The sequence below is a fragment of the Myxine glutinosa genome, chromosome 6, assembly GCF_964187855.1.
Source record: "Myxine glutinosa chromosome 6, kmMyxGlut1.1, whole genome shotgun sequence".
NCBI classification, from domain to species: domain Eukaryota; kingdom Metazoa; phylum Chordata; class Myxini; order Myxiniformes; family Myxinidae; genus Myxine; species Myxine glutinosa.
In genome coordinates this window covers 30026031-30045179 of record NC_136266.1, presented here as the reverse complement: position 1 = coordinate 30045179, position 19149 = coordinate 30026031, and the positions used below count along the sequence as shown (strand labels likewise).

General features: G+C 43.6%; 1 protein-coding gene across 3 annotated transcripts in view; it reads left to right on the top strand.

Annotated features, from left to right (window-relative positions):
- Nucleotides 1-19149, top strand: part of LOC137429676 (uncharacterized) — a 155519-nt gene that overhangs the window by 89249 nt on the left and 47121 nt on the right. For 2 of the 3 annotated variants that reach the window (XM_068119799.2, XM_068119801.2), the window contains exons 4-6: nucleotides 5959-6039; nucleotides 9913-9976; nucleotides 13066-13357. In XM_068119799.2, the coding sequence (XP_067975900.2) occupies nucleotides 5959-6039; nucleotides 9913-9976; nucleotides 13066-13357 (437 nt within the window). The remainder of the gene's footprint in view (nucleotides 1-5958; nucleotides 6040-9912; nucleotides 9977-13065; nucleotides 13358-19149) is intronic. The other variant, XM_068119800.2, reaches the window with a different exon arrangement.

Genomic DNA, 19149 nt, shown 5'->3' with positions numbered 1-19149 from the left:
CCTGGCGTAAGTCACCCCCCCTGTCACCTACTCTACCCTTGCCCCTACCCCGTATTTACACCATTTACAAATTTACCAATTTCGTCGCTACCGTCTTGTCCCCCATATCTCCCCTAAACCAAATTCGTCCCCAATCCCTCCCAAGAAGGAAGGGATGGAATCACAACCAATGTCACACTCCGTCATGATGCGTCTTTCATTCCAAATGTTTGCAAAACATGGTGTGGAGTCTTATCACCCTAGGTGAGCGGATGCGGATGGTGCGAAGAGATTTTCTCCTAACTATCTTCTAAATGACATTAACACTGTTTACACTACCCGGGGTCTTGCCCCGCCAATCCATTGGCCATCATTACACTATGTGGTTCTAAAAACCAATTCCCATTGACCATCCCTGTGGTGCCTCCCAATTTGGGGTCTCACTCCCCCGGTTTTTCTCCCTGTGCCGTCGCACAATTTCTGGGCTGGGTCGAGTGGCTCACCAGCGGGTCCGCTCACCTGCACACCTCCGCCACTGTAGTTGCCACCCGAGCTTACCTAGCTCCTCACCCTAACCTGGGGAAGGCCCTCTGGCTCCCTTACCCCACTAATGCCCCCTCTGGCATCGGGCTACCCGGGTCCTCTCTCGGGATCCACGGGCCCCACTGAACTCTACTACCTGGCTCCCAGAGCCTACCTGCGGCCTCACCTGGCCGACAGACTACCAGTGGCGGAGTGCCCATTTAACCAATCTCACTAACAGGCCACATGCCCAGCCATTTCACTTTACTCATGCACCAAACCAAGCAATACCTTACTACTTTCAGCACCACAGATGTCAATATCCAACCACATTTACCTACTCCCTCTACCTACTTTTAAACTACCCTCCCCGGGTATTCGTGAAGGGGTCCATCCTTCCCCCATCCACTCCTCCGCACCATACACTCCACTCCACGTATTCCACACTACTCACTCCACGTATTCCACACTACTCACTCCACACCATTCATTCCACACACCTGTACTTCACTTGCACATCATGCAGGTCAATCACTCAACACACACACACACACATCCCTCTCGAGCATTGCCTCATTTCATCACCCTCACCACAAAGATTCTCATGCACACAGCATCATCTGGCTATCTATCTCCCCTAATATTAGTGCTCTCCCTGTCATCCCTTATACTATGCACATCCCCCGTCATTATCAACCAACTACTCTACACTACGTCCCCACTACAGGTACAATGTCTACTTAAATCTCAGTCACCTATGGTCATCTCTAGGTCCCTATACATTATCCTAACCCTACCTGCCTAGTTTGCACCGCCAAAACCCCATAAACCTACAGCTCCTCTGCCCAAAAATGAATGGTACAACTACCATTCCTATCACTACTGCTATCATTAATCGTCCACTATGCTTGAGCCTCTCGGTACGTCATTACATTATCCAAGCTCGGCTTCGCAAAGCCGAGCAATGAATTTGGGTGGTTTGGTCTACTGTAGGTTGGGTCCGTCCGGCATTCGGATTCAGGGGAGGAGGTTTTGTTGGGCCAAGGCTCCAGGCACCATCTCGGCGCAACGCTTTGCGCTCCCAAGCGCTATGGCCTAGCCTTCCCCGGCCGGAGCGCCGCCATCGCAAGGGGGCGCCGCTCCGAACTCTCCTACCTCCCCTCGAACCGGGCCGGTCGCCTTGCCTGGCAAAACGCGGCACCGACCATGCAGTGCGGGGCCCGGCCCGGATCGTGCACTGCGCTCCTTGCGAGATCGCCGCGGCAACGATCCCCGCAGCACACAAAGAACACCGCGCCCCGAGAGCTCGCGTCGGCTATACGTCGGCCTCAACGCTGCCCCGGTTAGCGTCGATGCTCGACTCGCATGCTCACACCACGCGTTCCTTTTCTTATCCACACATCCTGGCGCTCCAATGCCTCTCGTACATCCCATACACTCCGTCAATTCCGCCACCGCACTCTCGTGCACACCACCCAGGCACACACACACACTACGTTACATCCTCTGTAACAATCATGGGTGTGCACTCCTTTGCTGCACACCCACTCAACGCACACCTACCCATGGGTGTGCAATCCCCTGCTGCACACCCAATCACGCGCTCTGGTGTGCACTCCCGCACACGCTCCTCATCCATCTCAGGTGTGCATCCTCGCACACTCTCTCCATCCATATCCATCTCACACTCTGTGTCGCAATCACTCTCACTCATACACTCCATTGTGCATTCTCCCTCGCACTCTGTAATACACTCACTCTTCGGCGCCGTTCGCACACGCACGCCATTCTTTCTCACACAGCGCACCACGGTCCTCCTACGAGCGCCCGGGTGACGTCTGGATCCCAAGCGCGTGAAAAATCCTCTCGCGCCAAATCTTTTCGCGCCGTACACAGCCCGGCTTACCTTCGGGATCCTCTTCTCCACACGCACCTGCAAATCTTTATAAGGATTAGCAAGTACGGCATCATGATGTGAACATGGACTTTGCACAATTTCCATTTCTTCCTTCAACAAGTGCTTTTCTAAGTCCGCCGTCTCTTGAATTCCAATTTTCATTATAATTAATTCCTTTCCCTTTCCCTCGACGACCGCTGGCGCTAATAAAATTTTCTCTACTTCGGCGGTCGCCGGCTTCCCCATACTCCGGGTCGCGATCTCTACCCTGGTCCACGAATCTGCGCTTCGCTCAGGCTCGCCTTTCCCGCGCTCCTCAAGCCGCGCTACCTCGTCGCGCACCCTCGCAACCCTTCCGCCCGATCTGCGGTCTATGTCTCTCCCCATCTGCTCGATCTGGCCACCCATTCTGTTTCCAAACCCGTTAACCCGTCCTCCATTCCTTCCATTTGATTTTCTCGGGTGGCCATCCTGTTTTCCAACCCCGTTATCCCTTCGTTCATTTGGCTACTCACGTCCTCCAATTGGGCCCCTAATTTACTTTCTAACCCCCCAATTGGGCTTCCCAATTGCTCCCCATTCTAGTTTCCAATTTATTTATGTCCCGAGAGGAGTTGTCCCCCAACTCTTTTATTTCCTCCCCTCGGGTATCCAGTTGCCCACTCATTTTTTTTAGACTATCCTCCGTTTTGACCATAAAGGCCATCATGTGGGTCATAAATAAGCCCATATCTATTGGCACTGCGGGCTCGATTCTCGCCGCCCCACGTGCGAGGCGCTGCCATTTTGTGCGCCTGCAACCCCCACTACCGCACCTTCTTCATTTTCCTCCTCCATCTCTCCCACTTCTTCCCTGGGGTCCTGGGTTGATTCCAACCCTTTCTCTATTTCCCCCACCGGCATCCGATCGCCTTGGTTATCCATGGCACGATTTAATTTGGTTGTTTTAATAAAATTTCGGCCACTCGAAATTTTGACCAAATTTTTTCAGATATAAAAAATTTGGTTCGGGTCCAAATCCCACACCCAGACACCAATTGTTACGGATCTCGGGGGTCGGCGTTCCCCTTATCAAGGGGGCGGGGGGGTTAATCCCCTTGTCTTTTTAGCTGGCCGACCCGAGTCCTTAGAAGTTATAACGTTCCTTCCGGTCGGTGGTAAATAGGGTTGTTGGTCGAGTCTTAGTCCAATTACCTAAGTACTACCACCGGCCGTGAAGCAAGGAGATAACTCCCGCTCGAACCACGGATACGATGGAATATGCCGAGCGGATAGCAATCCGCAATCCGAGCCGTTAACAATGGGACTAAACCCGATTCTAGCGGTTCCTAATCGTGCCACGTTTACCCAATGAGAGAAAGGACGGATGCGATCGGATGGAGAGGAAACCAGAAGGTAGGAAGAACAAAGATGGTTTATTAACAAATGTACAGAAGAAGAGGAAACGAAAGAATGTACAAGAGAGGAAGAGGAAGAAGCAGAACACAGGGCAGCCTTAAAAACAGTATTGCTCTAATACCCTAGGACAAACATACACACTCACACGGGGATTGTAGTTGGTAGATGGAAGGTCCGGCAATGGGGTCCAGGCTCCAGTCGACTCCGGTCCAGTGGGCGAAACCCGGCAGGCAGCTCCGCGCGTAGTTGGACGCGAGCGGACAGTTTATACAACGGGGGAAGCTGGTGTCCTTCGTACGTAATATTTGCACGTTCGTGCTACACGCCCCCTCCCCAAAGTCCTCTTAATCAGCGCCAGCGAGTGAGTCCTTATCAAGCGCTGCCGTATCTCTCCAACAAGCGCGCCTCCGACAAGTCCTCCAAGTTCTTTGAAAATGTGCTCTCTCCCATCCGAGTACTTTCACAAAGGTGCGCTCCGTGTCAGTCCCCTGAAAGGGCTTTGCGTTCGCGCTTATATAACGCGCCACGCGATCACTCCGCGCTCCACAAAGCCACGCCCGTCGGCGATCTCACCTCAGCTCTGGTTGGCTGGTGAGGGCTTACCGGCCACACCTTTGACGGCTGGTTGACATGTCACACCTTCTTCTTGGCGTTCCGCCCCCTTTTCTCGGGCCTAACCGCATGGCTTATGGCGTCGTTTGAGCGGAAGCCCAGCGAGGCAGCGAACGCTGCTAACAAAGGCGCGTAATGGCGTTGCTTGGAGAGGGAGGTCGCAAAATGGACGAAATGGGCCTACTCTTATTTGATCGACGCAACGCAGATTCAACTATTGGAAACACTGCCTTATCTAAAACACATACTAATGAAATAACTGAATTCCTATGGTGGCCTATGTGTTGCTTGTGGCCTGACTAGGGGTGCTACCTTTAACCTTTTAATGATGAGATATTTACAAGAGTGTGGGTTCTAAAACCGCAACAATGCATTACCCGTGGTTTGTTTTATATTGAGTTTAACTGTCTATGGATGATGGTTTGTGTCCCACATAGTTGAGCTCTGGGTAACAAATCTGGCTGGAGTATTATTAAGGGCTTAAAATAATGATTATGTTGTGGTCTTTATTTAGTATTGACAATCTTTTGTCTAACTGGTATATTTCACTCTGCACAGTTCCACTTTCAATATTTCCTTCTCGTCAATTGCATAGTTGGCGGGAAAGCATGAGACGAGACGTCATCAAGGACAGCAGGGCATCTGCGCGTGAGGTTATACTCCAGATCTGCTGCGTGAACCAGGCAGGACGTTGTGCAGCAGATTTAATGTTTCCTGTTAGACAGGATCTCCATGTGCCAATCATTGTTGTGGCATGTGGTTCCTGAAGCCACAACAGTGAAGCAGTCTTGTACTGTGTGATGTGTAGTTGCACCTTTTACAGAAATGCAAAGTAAACTGCAGCGAAGTCGATGGCGAGCAAATCCCCATGCTTTCCACTAAAAGCAAAGTTGAAAAATAGCAAAACGTTCCACCAGGAATGACCCAACATCAAATTTTGAGTTTAAAAAAAATCTTCTGTTTTGACCCCTAAGACTCCAAGTCCCCACCCCTGAGCATGAACCGGAGGTCGAATCCAAAAAATGCCTACACAAAATTTCATTTAAAAAGTTAAAATGCACCCTTAATTGCATGTTTGGTATTTGTCCTTTTGACCTTGCCCCAGAGGGCGGGGCCAAAATGATACTGCGCTCTCACCTTCGTGCTATGTGGTGATCATAACGACACAAACGTTTAGGAGGCGATTGTGTGACAGACAGACAGACAGACAGACAAACAGACGGAGCCGATTACAATATCCCTCTTCCCTTTTTTTTTTTGTAAAGCGTGGGTTTAATAGAACGTGTAAACGGTAGGTGGGGTAAATGTAGAAACCGGATCCGAGGAACGTGGCACTATATAAGCTGAATGGGTTGATTACAATGTCCATGTATGTTCATCTGCAAAGGATGTTCGTAGAGATGCAAGATGCACCCTGAACCACTTTTGCCCTCATTTTCTTGGGAATACAAAGTATGTCTTGTACATGGGAATTTATGCTATTTTATTATTTCATTTTTATTTTCTTTGGTTTATATCCATCCTTTCTTTGTTTAATTCTTCTGTGACAGGACGTAACTGTGTGGACAGTGAGGCTGAGCGATCGGCTTCAGGGGAAGATGACCTTTCAGACTTTCCAAGCCAAGAAGCAGGTGAGTACCATTTTAGTGATGTGTGGCATCTGGCTATTGGCCACAAAGGTACCTTTCTGTCCACTTTGTAGAAAGTGCATTTCTCCAATCTTGAATGCTTCTGGAAGTTTTATTTTCATACAAGTGCATTATAGACAAGGAGATTTGTAAATCTAAGGATGCTTCAATTTAACCTGTGAATATCATAGGACAAAGAAGGCCTAGTCTTGCAGGTGAAGGTGAGTGTCAATCTGCGTCGGTGGATGGATAGAACGATGGATTAAATCGACAGGACATTGATCGAAGTACAGTCGGACCCCGCTATTCGCAGGGGATACTTTCCTGGGAAATGCAGCGAATTGCGAAACCGTGAATGGTGGGGCATTGTTTCAATGGAAAAGGGGGGGATTGCTTACTGAGTCGCGAATAGAGAGAAGCAAAATCCGCAAATGGTGAATGTGCACGAAAATCCCGTGAATGTATGCCGTGGCATCGTTTCAATGGGGAAAAGTGGGATACGTTGTAGGTTCTCGGCGGTTCCTGATTCGTAGAGGAAAATGTTTCAAGTTTTAAATGTTTTCAACTGCCAGTGCACATGATTACAGTTTCATAAAACATAGCGGCAATACCCCTGGAGCACACCTGGTAGAATGAACAGTATACTCTACCGACTAAGGGTATTTTAAACCAATTTCAATGGTTGCTCGAAGACAAGGCAACATGTGGAATCATACTAACATAATCATAAGACTTTAAACAAACAAAGAAAAAAAATACCTATTCTGGGGGGCAACCCCACCTCCCCTAACCCCATATACTTCCTTAGACCCCAATTTTTCAAATGCCTTGAACAAACATTGGTACCTCATGGGTGATTAAGGTTTCAACGAAATTGTGTGTGTAGTTTCTGAGAAGAAAGCAAATACCAATTTGGGGGGCAACCCCCCCCCCCCATAGACCCCTAAATGGGGTAGATTTTTTTTTTAATGCTGTAAACAAACTTTGGTACATCACGGGTGGTCAAGTTTGTGGTCAAGTTTTATCGAAATCGTGTGTGTAGTTTTTTAGAAGAAAGCAAATACCTATTTTGGGGGGCAACCCCCCATAGATCCCCAAAGGGGCAGATTTTTTTAAAATGCCATGAACAAACTTTGGTACAGCACGGGTGGTGAAGGTTGTGGTCAAGTTTCATCAAAATTGTGTGTGTAGTTTCAGAGAAGAAAGCAAATACTGTACCTATTTTGAGGGGGTGGGGGGGTCAAACCTGGACCCACTTTGACCCCTCGTAGATCTCCCTAGACTTTGATTTTCTTAGTTCTGTGAACAAACGTTGGTACATCACGGGTCGTGAAGGTTCTGGTAAAGTTTCATCTAAACAGTGTGTGTAGTTTTAGAGGAAAAAGCTAATTCCTATTAGCCCCCTTAGACCCCGATTTTTTTTTTTTTTTTTTTTTTTTTTTTTTTTTTAATGCCGTGAACAAACTTTAGTCACAACACAACAAATATCGTTTGTGCTAAATTCGTTCGCAACCCCATCAGTGGTTTCAGAGAAGAAGTTTCAAGTGTTTACTGATGGACGGACAACGCACCATCGCATCAGTTCCCCTGAACTTCATTCCTGGTGAGCTAAAAATGTGTTCAAATAAAATAAAAACGACAACATTAGGTACCATTTCCAATTTATTGAAGGAATGTGCTTACCGTTAAACGTGCTTAACCAGCTTAACCATACCGCACCGTGAAACTAAAAAAAAACACAACACCCTCATGTACCGTTTCAATTTTTTTTGTTGCGAATTCGTGGGACACTTTTCCGTGAATAGAGAAACAGGTCACATTTTATCAACCTCGAATACGTGGGACCCGCGAATAGAGGAACCGTGAATAGCAGAGTCCGACTGCATACTAACCACTGTGGGGGAAAAGCTGATGTTTCGGGCATTGCCCTTCTTTTGCTCCAACGAAGGGTTAATGTGCGAAAGTGAAGGTTCTCCTTGCTTCCCACAGCGGTTAGCGTACCTCAATCAGTGTCCTGTTGATTTCATCCATCGTATCACAGTAATGTCACGGAGGATGCTGGAACATGATGGCGAGTTTAGAAAGTGGTAACTGGGCACTATCACCGATGTAATAGCATGAGAAATAAAAACACATTGTTGGCACATTGCAAGGCTTAAATAACTTTAGAAGATATGACCAACATTAATATTTGTACAACAAATGACTTTCACAAGGAATAACAATCGAGTAAGATTTAACAGAACTTGATCTCCGTCACATTACTTGAGTGACTTTTGCGGAGTTGATGTGAGCTTTGCTATAAGGCAGTCATGAAACTGGAAAATAGTTTGAACCATCACATTTGCCTTTTTACCTTTCGGGTTACGTGGCACAAAAAACAATGTCTGGGAATTCTCAGTTAAAATTTTCGTTTTTCACAGGACTTGTGTCCAGTGGCTGTACTGAAAGTCAAACTAGAGTGAAGTCGATGGTGCGCCATCGCAAATACCAAACGCTTCCCACCAAAAGCAAAGTTGAAAGATGTCTAAAAGATCCCCAATATCAAATGTTACGTTTTTAAAAATCTTCCTTTTTAACCCCTGTGGGCACAAGTCCCCCTTAAAGGCATGAACCAGGGTGTCAAATCCAAAAAAGTGTTCCATATTCCATGCATCCCACAATGCTGATTGCATATACAAAGTTTCATTTTTTTAAATGTGCCCGTAAATGCATTTTTGGTACTTGACCTTTTGACCCCGCCACACTGTACAGTGACATTAATGCCACTATGACCTTCGGAGACGCCATTGGACTTTTTCAAGACTTGCAATGACATTAATATATGATTGATAAACAAACAGCATGTACGAGAAATTTAACGTGGGATCCGAGGATCATAAATTGTGTTCCCAGATGAGACTGCCAAACAGGCCAATTAAAATGCTGGTTTCTGCAGGAGTGAGTTGGCCGGCCCTTCTGCAGGAGTGAGTTGGCCGGCCCTTCTGCAGGAGTGAGTGGGCCGGGCCTTCTGCAGGAGTGAGTGGGCCGGGCCTTCTGCAGGAGTGAGTGGGCCGGGCCTTCTGCAGGAGTGAGTGGGCCGGGCCTTCTGCAGGAGTGAGTGGGCCGGGCCTTCTGCAGGAGTGAGTGGGCCGGGCCTTCTGCAGGAGTGAGTGGGCCGGGCCTTCTGCAGGAGTGAGTGGGCCGGGCCTTCTGCAGGAGTGAGTGGGCCGGGCCTTCTGCAGGAGTGAGTGGGCCGGGCCTTCTGCAGGAGTGAGTGGGCCGGGCCTTCTGCAGGAGTGAGTGGGCCGGGCCTTCTGCAGGAGTGAGTGGGCCGGGCCTTCTGCAGGAGTGAGTGGGCCGGGCCTTCTGCAGGAGTGAGTGGGCCGGGCCTTCTGCAGGAGTGAGTGGGCCGGGCCTTCTGCAGGAGTGAGTTGGCCGGCCCTTCTGCAGGAGTGATTTGTGTACCTCTATTATTTGACTTTTAGTACTGAAGGCACTGTATGCAAGTCCTTTGGATTGAATAAAAAAGATGAACATTCCCAGAGACTGCATTTTTGGTGCCACACAACCAGAAAGGTAAAACTGCAACGTGTTGATTCAAACGATTTTTCGTTTCACGATTTCCTTCCAGCACAGTTCACAACTCCACAAAAGTTACTGGAGTAATGCGACGGAACAAGTTCTGTTCCATCTTACTCGATCTTCTGTGTGAAAGTCATTCGCTGTTCAAAATGTATGTTGGGCATCTCCTCCAGAGTTCTTGAAGCCTTTCAATGTGCTGACATGTTTTTATTTCTCGTGCCATTGCATAGGTGATAGTGCAGATTTATCTAGTTCTAGCTTTCATGAATTTGTCCTTCATGTGTCTGACGTATCATTCTCTTCCTGCTGCAGTCGATTCACAACCGGAAGAAGGTAACTTCTTCCACATTGCTGCAATGGCGTCTTCACCAGAAAGGTGCATGCCTTCTTGATGTCACTGGTTTGTTTTGTGTGTTTGTTTATCATCCTAATCGATTCCCTCAACCCCTCAACTCACATCCATCTCTGCAACATTTCACTTCTTCTTGCATTCAAGCATTTATTTTTCTTTTGTTATGCTTTTGTTTATAAGTTCAATCAAATAATATGCTGTTATATTTATGGGGCATGGGGCAGAATTAGAGTTTAAGGCCTCAGCACCTTATGTGTCTTCCTGTAGTTTCTTGGACTTTTGGAGGTTCTGTTAAGGACACATGATGGGGAAAAGTGTCTGGCATATGGTCCTTGCAAGATACATCCCTGGCCTATTTAGATGTACAGAGGGTAATGATTTTCTGTTACGTCTGTCGTGTTGAACTGAATAGGAGCTAGGTGAGCGGGAGCAGGAGGCATCCCCCACAGCCACACTGCTGCTCTTGGGTTGCGGTGTACGCCGCTGCACTCCCCTTCCCTTCCCTCACACAAAATTGAGGAAGACGAAGAAGCACATACCTTCTGCCATCCCATGTCACCAGTGATGGATGGAGAGTGTTCCCTCTCACAATCTTGCTCCTGATTGCATCAGGCATGATGCCATCGATCGCCTCAGGCTATGCACTCTGAAAGATTTATTTATTTATTACCTCTGCCACTGAAGGTGGATGGAGGTTGTGTTTTCACCCCTGTCTGTCTGTGTCTTGTTTGTTTGTCTGTCTTTGTTTGTCTGTCTGTTTGTTTGTCTTGTCTGTCTGTTTGTTGGTCTGTTTGTGAACAAGATATATCAAAAAGTTGTGGACGGATTCAGACGAAATTTGGCAGAGAGGTAGTGTACGTGACGAGGACGAAATGATTAGATTTTGGTGAAGATCCGGATTTGGATAAAGCTACTGGAATTTTAAAAGTGATTTTTCACCATTGGGAGAAAAGGCCAAAAATTATACACAGCATGATATCTCAAAAGGTTGTGGACAGATTTGGACAAAACTTGGTGAAGTGGTTGGGTGTCTGACAAGGACAAATCGATTCGATTTTGGTGAAGATCTGAATATGGATTAGGATATGAGAATTATTTAATTTTTAAAGTGTTCTTCACCATTGAGAGATGAGGCGAAAAGCGATTATATAACATGATATTAAAACATGTTATGGACGAGTTATGACTAAACTTGGTGGATGAGTTGGTTAGGTGACAAGAACAAGCCCATTCAATTTGGGTTCAGGTCCGAATCCAGATCCAGCCTATCATTGGGATACAAAACAAACTGTTCAGCCTGGCGGAGGTATGCGCTCTACCGTGTGCCTTCATAGTTTATTTATTGCAACTTTGAATTTGAGATGTGGTTTACCCAACAATGACCACGGCTGAGAGGAGACCCAAGAGTTTGAGTGACTGAACTTCTTTGAGAGGGTTGTTAATAAAGTAGATGGGAGGGTTTGCCATGCAGTCCTTTCGGACTGAGCGAGGGAGTGTGGGATTTCTCCGGTTTTTTTTGTATACATAGTTGAGGCATGTAGAAGAGCTAGCACACTGAACAGATCAGGACATAACAGACAAAAATAGGACGAAAAACACGCATGCATGTAGAAAGAAACCCAAAGAAGCCAAAACTTGAAAATTTGGAGGGATTTGGGGGGGGGGGGGGGGGGGGAGGTTGTGGGTAGAAATGATCATGGTTTGGATTGAGACGATCTGAGATGGTGGTGGACAGCTTTCTGTTCTGAAGCTTTCAGCTTTCTGAAGGCCTGGGGGAAGAATAAGATTGAAGAGGATGTGGAAGTTTATTCCACAGTTGGGATACAAAGAGGAACAAATGAGTGTGTGTGGCAAAGATCCTGGATTTTGGTAGTTTCACCAGAACAGGGTTGCTGGTGGACTGTGTGAACCCTGCAGTTACCTGGGGGTTGGGTGGAGGGGGGAGGGAGGGGACAGCTGCGGATGAAGGCTTTGTAGGTGTATAGGAGTTCAGGTGTGCCAAGAAAAGACTTTGTACGACGGATCAGTGGCTGGCTTTGGAGGCCAATTTTGAAATGTGGCTTGTCCAAGAATCTCTGTTGTTCTCTTGTGTGTTAACACATGTTATATGTGTTAGCTCGTACACGAGCCTCGACTTAGTATACAAAAAAAAGGGTGAAGGGGTCTCAGCAGTCTTAAGAGTTAAAAAGTACATTTCAATTGTACGTAATTAATTGACACAAAAAGTATGATTCACACACACACACACACACACACACACACACACACACACACACACACACACACACACACACACACACACACACACACACGCACACACATGGACACACTGAAATGACAAACACTTAAAACAGCCACTGAGCATGGGGGGAGGTGCCATCACTCCCAGGAATTCTCTGGGTACCAGAGACATTGTAACAATGGTACCACATTTCTCATCGCACTCAGCGGGGCATTTTCTCAGGAGGAATTTCTTCCTCCCCATGGATGCCAACCAATGGGGATTGTCCAGCCTCTATCCTTTTAAATGGTGAATGTCAAAAAAGGAAGCAGTGCATGCCATTTTAACATCTTTGGTGTGACTTGAAGCGGTCCAATCTGGACGGGTGTTTTTTAAGAGAGACCATCTCCTTGCTGGATGGCCGTTGGCTCCCTTCGGGAGTTCATCCACCCTTTGTCGGGTGGTGTTTTTTGTCTTGGCAGGGTGTCATAGTCACCCTCCCCACTAGCAAAGCCAGTGAGGGTGTCGGATTAGTCACTGACAACCAGATCATGCGGCGGGTAGCACTGAGTTACATGTTGCCATTGGCAGTCCGAAAAGACTGACCTGACTGGAAAGACCCAAAAGACTGACCTTTTTTATTTTCTCCATTATTGTTGAATTTCAGGGTGGAATTTTTTTGGGGAACACATTCTCCCAATGTATCATATACACATATACATATGGGAAAATCACTCCCGATTTACAAACTTTTGATTTAAGACTTGATTTTCAGGAACACATGGTGTTCGTAAATAATAGAGATATTACTGTTAAGCTTTTTTGTTTCCTGTTCTCATGCCACCACTGAAATTCTTAACTTGCTCAGCCTTCACTTCCCTTACTTTGACAGGGACGCCACCATGCTTGCCTCAACCTCACCTTGTCCTACCCGACCCCTCAGCACCTTATCTTATGGTATTCGTGCAACAGCCCCCTCGCCTCGCCTCACACAGCCTCCCCCCCAACTGGTCCAACTCGCACTGGGACATTTTCCACACTCCAATGTGCCCGGCTGCAATCGCAGCCTCGGATCTGGTCAAGGGCACGCACCCAGAGCTTTAACGGAAGTTGCTGCTCCGGTTGAATGGGTTCATACAGCCCACTCAAATAGGCACATCGATGCAGTTGTGTTGCCAGGCCAGGTATGTATGTATGCACCAACAGTACAGTAGAATGGTCTGGATGAGAAAGTGTAAGAAATTACAAGGTGATTTATAATATTTTATTTATTGTTCTTTTTTTGTTTTGTTTTTATTGGAGAACCCTAAATAATTCCCATACACAAAAAACTATATTTTATGAACCTAATATTTTGCATAAATATAGCCTAATGTTGCATAAAGACGTTAAATGATCCTGGGAGTTATCAGGTATCACATGATTTATCACATGGCCCGGCAGTGATGGCGGTTTTCAGTCACACCATGGTGCTCACTGTAAAAGACCGCATGTTTCTCGTCAAACGTTACATCAATAATCCTTTAGAGAATGTAAAGTTGCATTTAAAAGTCGCTTTGGTGGTCGTATGAAACCACACAATAAAAGGGGAGGTTGGGGTGGTGGAATGTTTGGTGGTGTAAAAAGAAAAAAAAGAAAAAACAAGTACACATACATTCAAAGTACACCGCCCCATGCCAAATAATTAAATATGCTGCAGCGCGGCATTGCCGGGGCGCCTCCGGCGCCCGGCAATACCGCAGTGCAGCTCATTGAGGCTGCATTGGGAGGGAGAGGTGTACACTAATTGATTGATTAATTGTATAATTAAAATCAATAAAAGATTATCACAAAATATTTTCATAATCAATTGGCTAATCGCATAACTAAACCACTAGTGCTTCATCTGAAGATGTATCTTTTAGAAATTTAATTAAATAAGTCATTTATAAAAAATTAAATAATTAATTGATTACTCAATAAATAATTAATCGATTAATCAATAAATACTTAATAGATGAAATGATTAATCAATAAATCAAAAATATCCTTGATAGCCACATCACTTGGTCACTCATGTCCAAATATTAGCTTCCCAGCTCAAAAGGTGCCTGAGATATTGGCCAAATGAGAAAGAAAATAAATAAATGATTAATAATGAAAATAAATAAATAATAATCATAAAAAAATTAAATTATTAATCAATTTGGTCAGAGAACACATAAACTACCACTATTTCATCAGAATCTGTAACTTAAAAAAAAAAATTTTTTTTGTCATTAATCGAATAATTAAATAATTAATCGATTAATTGATTAATTAATAAATCAAAAATATCCTTTGCAGCCAAATCACCTGGTCATTGGCATGTCCAAATATCAGCTTCCTAACTGAAAAGGTGCCTGAGTTAATAATGGTCAGAAGAGAAATGAAATTTAATTAATTAAATAAGTACTTAATTAAACGCTAATAATTAAATAACTCCTCAATTAATTGATTATTCAAAAAACAAAAAATACCGTATTTGACAAAGGACTTGCTCACTACTGTGCCGAAATTTCAGCTTCCTAGCTCAAAGGATGGCTGAGATATCGCCCGGACAACCAAGAAAACAAACAACCAGAGTGAAAACTGAGTACTCTCTTTCAGCGTGCGTCACTGCAGAGCCCCCTTTGGTGCCCGGCAATGACGATTTGCAATGCCTGGAGATGGCATAGGAAAGGAGCGGTGTACAATTGAAGAAGAGGGTTTGAAAAGCATGGCGGCGGTAGACACTAAAACAGATGTGAATGTTCACGGCATGAGGCAATTGACTCGGCATCATATGCATTCATGATGGATTGTTTAGATGTTGTACACCGCACCTTTCCTATGCCATCTCCAGGCATTGCAAATCGTCATTGCTGGGCACCGAAGGGGGCTCGGCAGTGACGCACGCTGAAAGGGAGTACTCAGTTTTCACTCTGGTTGTTGTACACCGCTCCTTTCCTATGCCACCTCCAGGCATTGCAAATCGTCATTGCCGGGCACCGAAGGGGGCTCGGCAGTGACGCACGCTGAAAGAGAGTACTCAGTTTTCACTCTGGTTATTTGTTTTCTTGGTTGTTTTCTTGCTTTCTTGTTTGTTTGTCCGGATGATATCTCAGCCATCCTTTGAGCTCGGAAGCTGAAATTTCGGCACAGTAGTGAGCAAGTCCTTTCTCAAAAACGGTATTTTTTGTTTTTTGAATAATCAATAAATTGAGGAGTTATTTAATTATTAGCGATTAATTAAGTACTTATTTAATTAATCAAATTTCCTTTCTCTTCTGACCATTAACTCGGGCACCTTTTGAGTTAGGAAGCTGTTATTTGGACATGCCAATGACCAGGTGATTTGGCTGCAAAGGCTATTTTTGATTTATTAATTGATTTTAATTATACAATTAATCAATCAATTAGTGTACACCTCTCCCTCCCAATGCAGCCTCAATGAGCTGCACTACGGTATTGCTGGGCGCCGATTAATTATTTATTGATCAATAATTATTTATTGAACACAGTAGTGAGCAAGTCATTTGATGTGGCTATCAAGGAGGCGCCCCGGCAATGCCGTGCTGTAGGATATTTAATTATTTGGCATGGGGGCGGTGTACTTTGAATGTATCTGTACTTGTTGTACACCGCACCTTTCCTATGCCATCTCCAGGCATTGCAAATCGTCATTGCTGGGCACCGAAGGGGGCTCGGCAGTGACGCACGCTGAAAGGGAGTACTCAGTTTTCACTCTGGTTGTTTGTTTGTTGTACACCGCTCCTTTCCTATGCCATCTCCAGGCATTGCAAATCGTCATTGCTGGGCACCGAAGGGGGCTCGGCAGTGACGCACGCTGAAAGAGAGTACTCAGTTTTCACTCTGGTTGTTTCCTTGTTGTACACCGCTCCTTTCCTATGCCATCTCCAGGCATTGCAAATCGTCATTGCTGGGCACCGAAGGGGGCTCGGCAGTGACGCACGCTGAAAGAGAGTACTCAGTTTTCACTCTGGTTGTTTCCTTGTTTTCTTGTTTCCTTGTTTTCTTGTTTTCTTGTTTGTTTGTCCGGGCGATATCTCAGCCATCCTTTGAGCGAGGAAGCTGAAATTTTGGCACAATAGTGAGAAAGTGCTTTGTCAAAAACGGTATTTTTTTTTTTGATTAATCAATTAATTGAGGAGTTATTTAATTATTAGCGATTAATTAAGTACTTATTTAATTAATTAAATTTCCTTTCTCTTCTGACCATTAACTCAGGCACCTTTTGAGTTAGGAAGCTGATATTTGGACGTGCCAATGACCAGGTGATTTGGCTGCAAAGGTTATTTTTGATTTATTAATTAATCAATCAATTAATCGATTAATTATTTAATTATTCGATTAATGACTAAAAAAAATTTTTTTTTAAGTTACAGATTCTGATGAAATGGTGGTGGTTTATGTGTTCTCTGACCGAATTGATTAATAATTTAATTTTTTTATGATTATTATTTATTTATTAATTATTTAATTATTTAATGAATTGATTAAGACAAAAACTTTTTTTTTTAATGTTACAGATTCTGATGAAATGGTGGTGGTTTATTTGTTCTCTGACCGAATTGATTAATAATTTAATTTTTTTATGATTATTATTTATTTATTTTCATTATTAATCATTTATTTATCTTCTTTCTCATTTGGCCAATATCTCAGGCACCTTTTGAGCTCAGAAGCTAATATTTGGACATGAGTGACCAAGTGATGTGGCTATCAAGGATATTTTTGATTTATTGATTAGTCATTTCATCTATTAATTATTTATTGATTAATCGATTAATTATTTATTGAGTAATCAATTAATTATTTAATTTTTTATAAATGACTTATTTAATTAAATTTCTAAAAGATACATCTTCGGATGAAGCACTAGTGGTTTAGTTATGCGATTAGCCAATTGATTATGAAAATATTTTGTGATAATCTTTTATTGATTTTAATTATACAATTAATCAATCAATTAGTGTACACCTCTCCCTCCCAATGCAGCCTCAATGAGCTGCACTGCGGTATTGCCGGGCGCCGGAGGCGCCCCGGCAATGCCGCGCTGCAGCATATTTAATTATTTGGCATGGGGTGGTGTACTTTGAATGTATCTGTACTTGTTGTACACCGCTCCTTTCCTATGCCATCTCCAGGCATTGCAAATCGTCATTGCCGGGCACCAAAGGGGGCTCGGCAGTGACGCACGCTGAAAGAGAGTACTCATTTTTCACTCTGGTTTCTTTCTTGTTTGTTTTCTTTCTTGTTTGTTTGTCCGGGCGATATCTCAGCCATCCTTTGAGCTGGGAAGCTGAAATTTCGGCACAATACTGAGCAAGTCCTTTGTCAAAAACGCTATTTTTTGTTTTTTGATTAATCAATAAATTGAGGAGTTATTTAATTATTAGCGATTAATTAAGTACTTATTTAATTAATTAAATTTCCTTTCTCTTCTGACCATTAACTCAGGCACCTTTTGAGTTAGGAAGCTGATATTTGGACATGCCAATGACCAGGTGATTTGGCTGCAACGGATATTTTTGATTTATTAATTAATCAATTAATCGATTAATTATTTAATTATTCGATTAATGACCAAAATTTTTTTTTTTTTTAAGTTACAGATTCTGATGAAATAGTGGTAGTTTATGTGTTCTCTGACCAAATTGATTAATAATTTAATTTTTTTATGATTATTATTTATTTATTTTCATTATTAATCATTTATTTATTTTCTTTCTCATTTGGCCAATATCTCAGGCACCTTTTGAGCTGGGAAGCTAATATTTGGGCATGAGTGACCAAGTGATGTGGCTATCAAGGATATTTTTGATTTATTGATTAATCATTTCATCTATTAATTATTTATTGATTAATCGATTAAATATTTTTTGAGTAATCAATTAATTTTTTAATTTTTTATAAATGACTTATTTAATTAAATTTCTAAAAGATACATCTTCGGATGAAGCACTAGTGGTTTAGTTATGTGATTAGCCAATTGATTATGAAAATATTTTGTGATAATCTTTCATTGATTTTAATTATACAATTAATCAATCAATTAGTGTCACCTCTCCCTCCCAATGCAGCCTCAATGAGCTGCACTGCGGTATTGCCGGGCGCCAGAGGCGCCCCGGCAATGCCGCGCTGCAGCATATTTAATTATTTGGCATGGGGCGGTGTACTTTGAATGTATTTGTACTTGTTGTACACCGCTCCTTTCCTATGCCATCTCCAGGCATTGCAAATCGTCATTGCCAGGCACCAAAGGGGGCTCGGCAGTGACGCACGCTGAAAGAGAGTACTCAGTTTTCACTCTGGTTTCTTGTTTGTTTTCTTGTTTGTTTTCTTTCTTGTTTGTTTGTCCGGACGATATCTCAGCCATCCTTTGAGCTAGGAAGCTGAAATTTCGGCACAAGAGTGAGCAAGTCCTTTCTCAAAAACGGTATTTTTTTTTTTGATTAATCAATAAATTGAGGAGTTATTTAATTATTAGCGATTAATTAAGTACTTATTTAATGAATCAAATTTCCTTTCTCTTCTGACCATTAACTCAGGCACCTTTTGAGTTAGGAAGCTGATATTTGGACATGCCAATGACCAGGTGATTTGGCTGCAAAGGATATTTTAGATTTATTAATTAAGCAATTAATCGATTAATTATTTAATTATTCAATTAATGAGAATTTTTTTTTTTTTTTAAGTTACAGATTCTGATGAAATAGTGGTAGTTTATGTGTTCTCTGACCAAATTGATTAAGAATTTAATTTTTTTATGATTATTATTTATTTATTTTCATTATTAATCATTTCTTTATTTTCTTTCTCATTTGGCCAATATCTCAGGCACCTTTTGAGCTGGGAAGCTAATATTTGGACATGAGTGACCAAGTGATGTGGCTATCAAGGATATTTTTGATTTATTGATTAATCATTTCATCTATTAATTATTTATTGATTA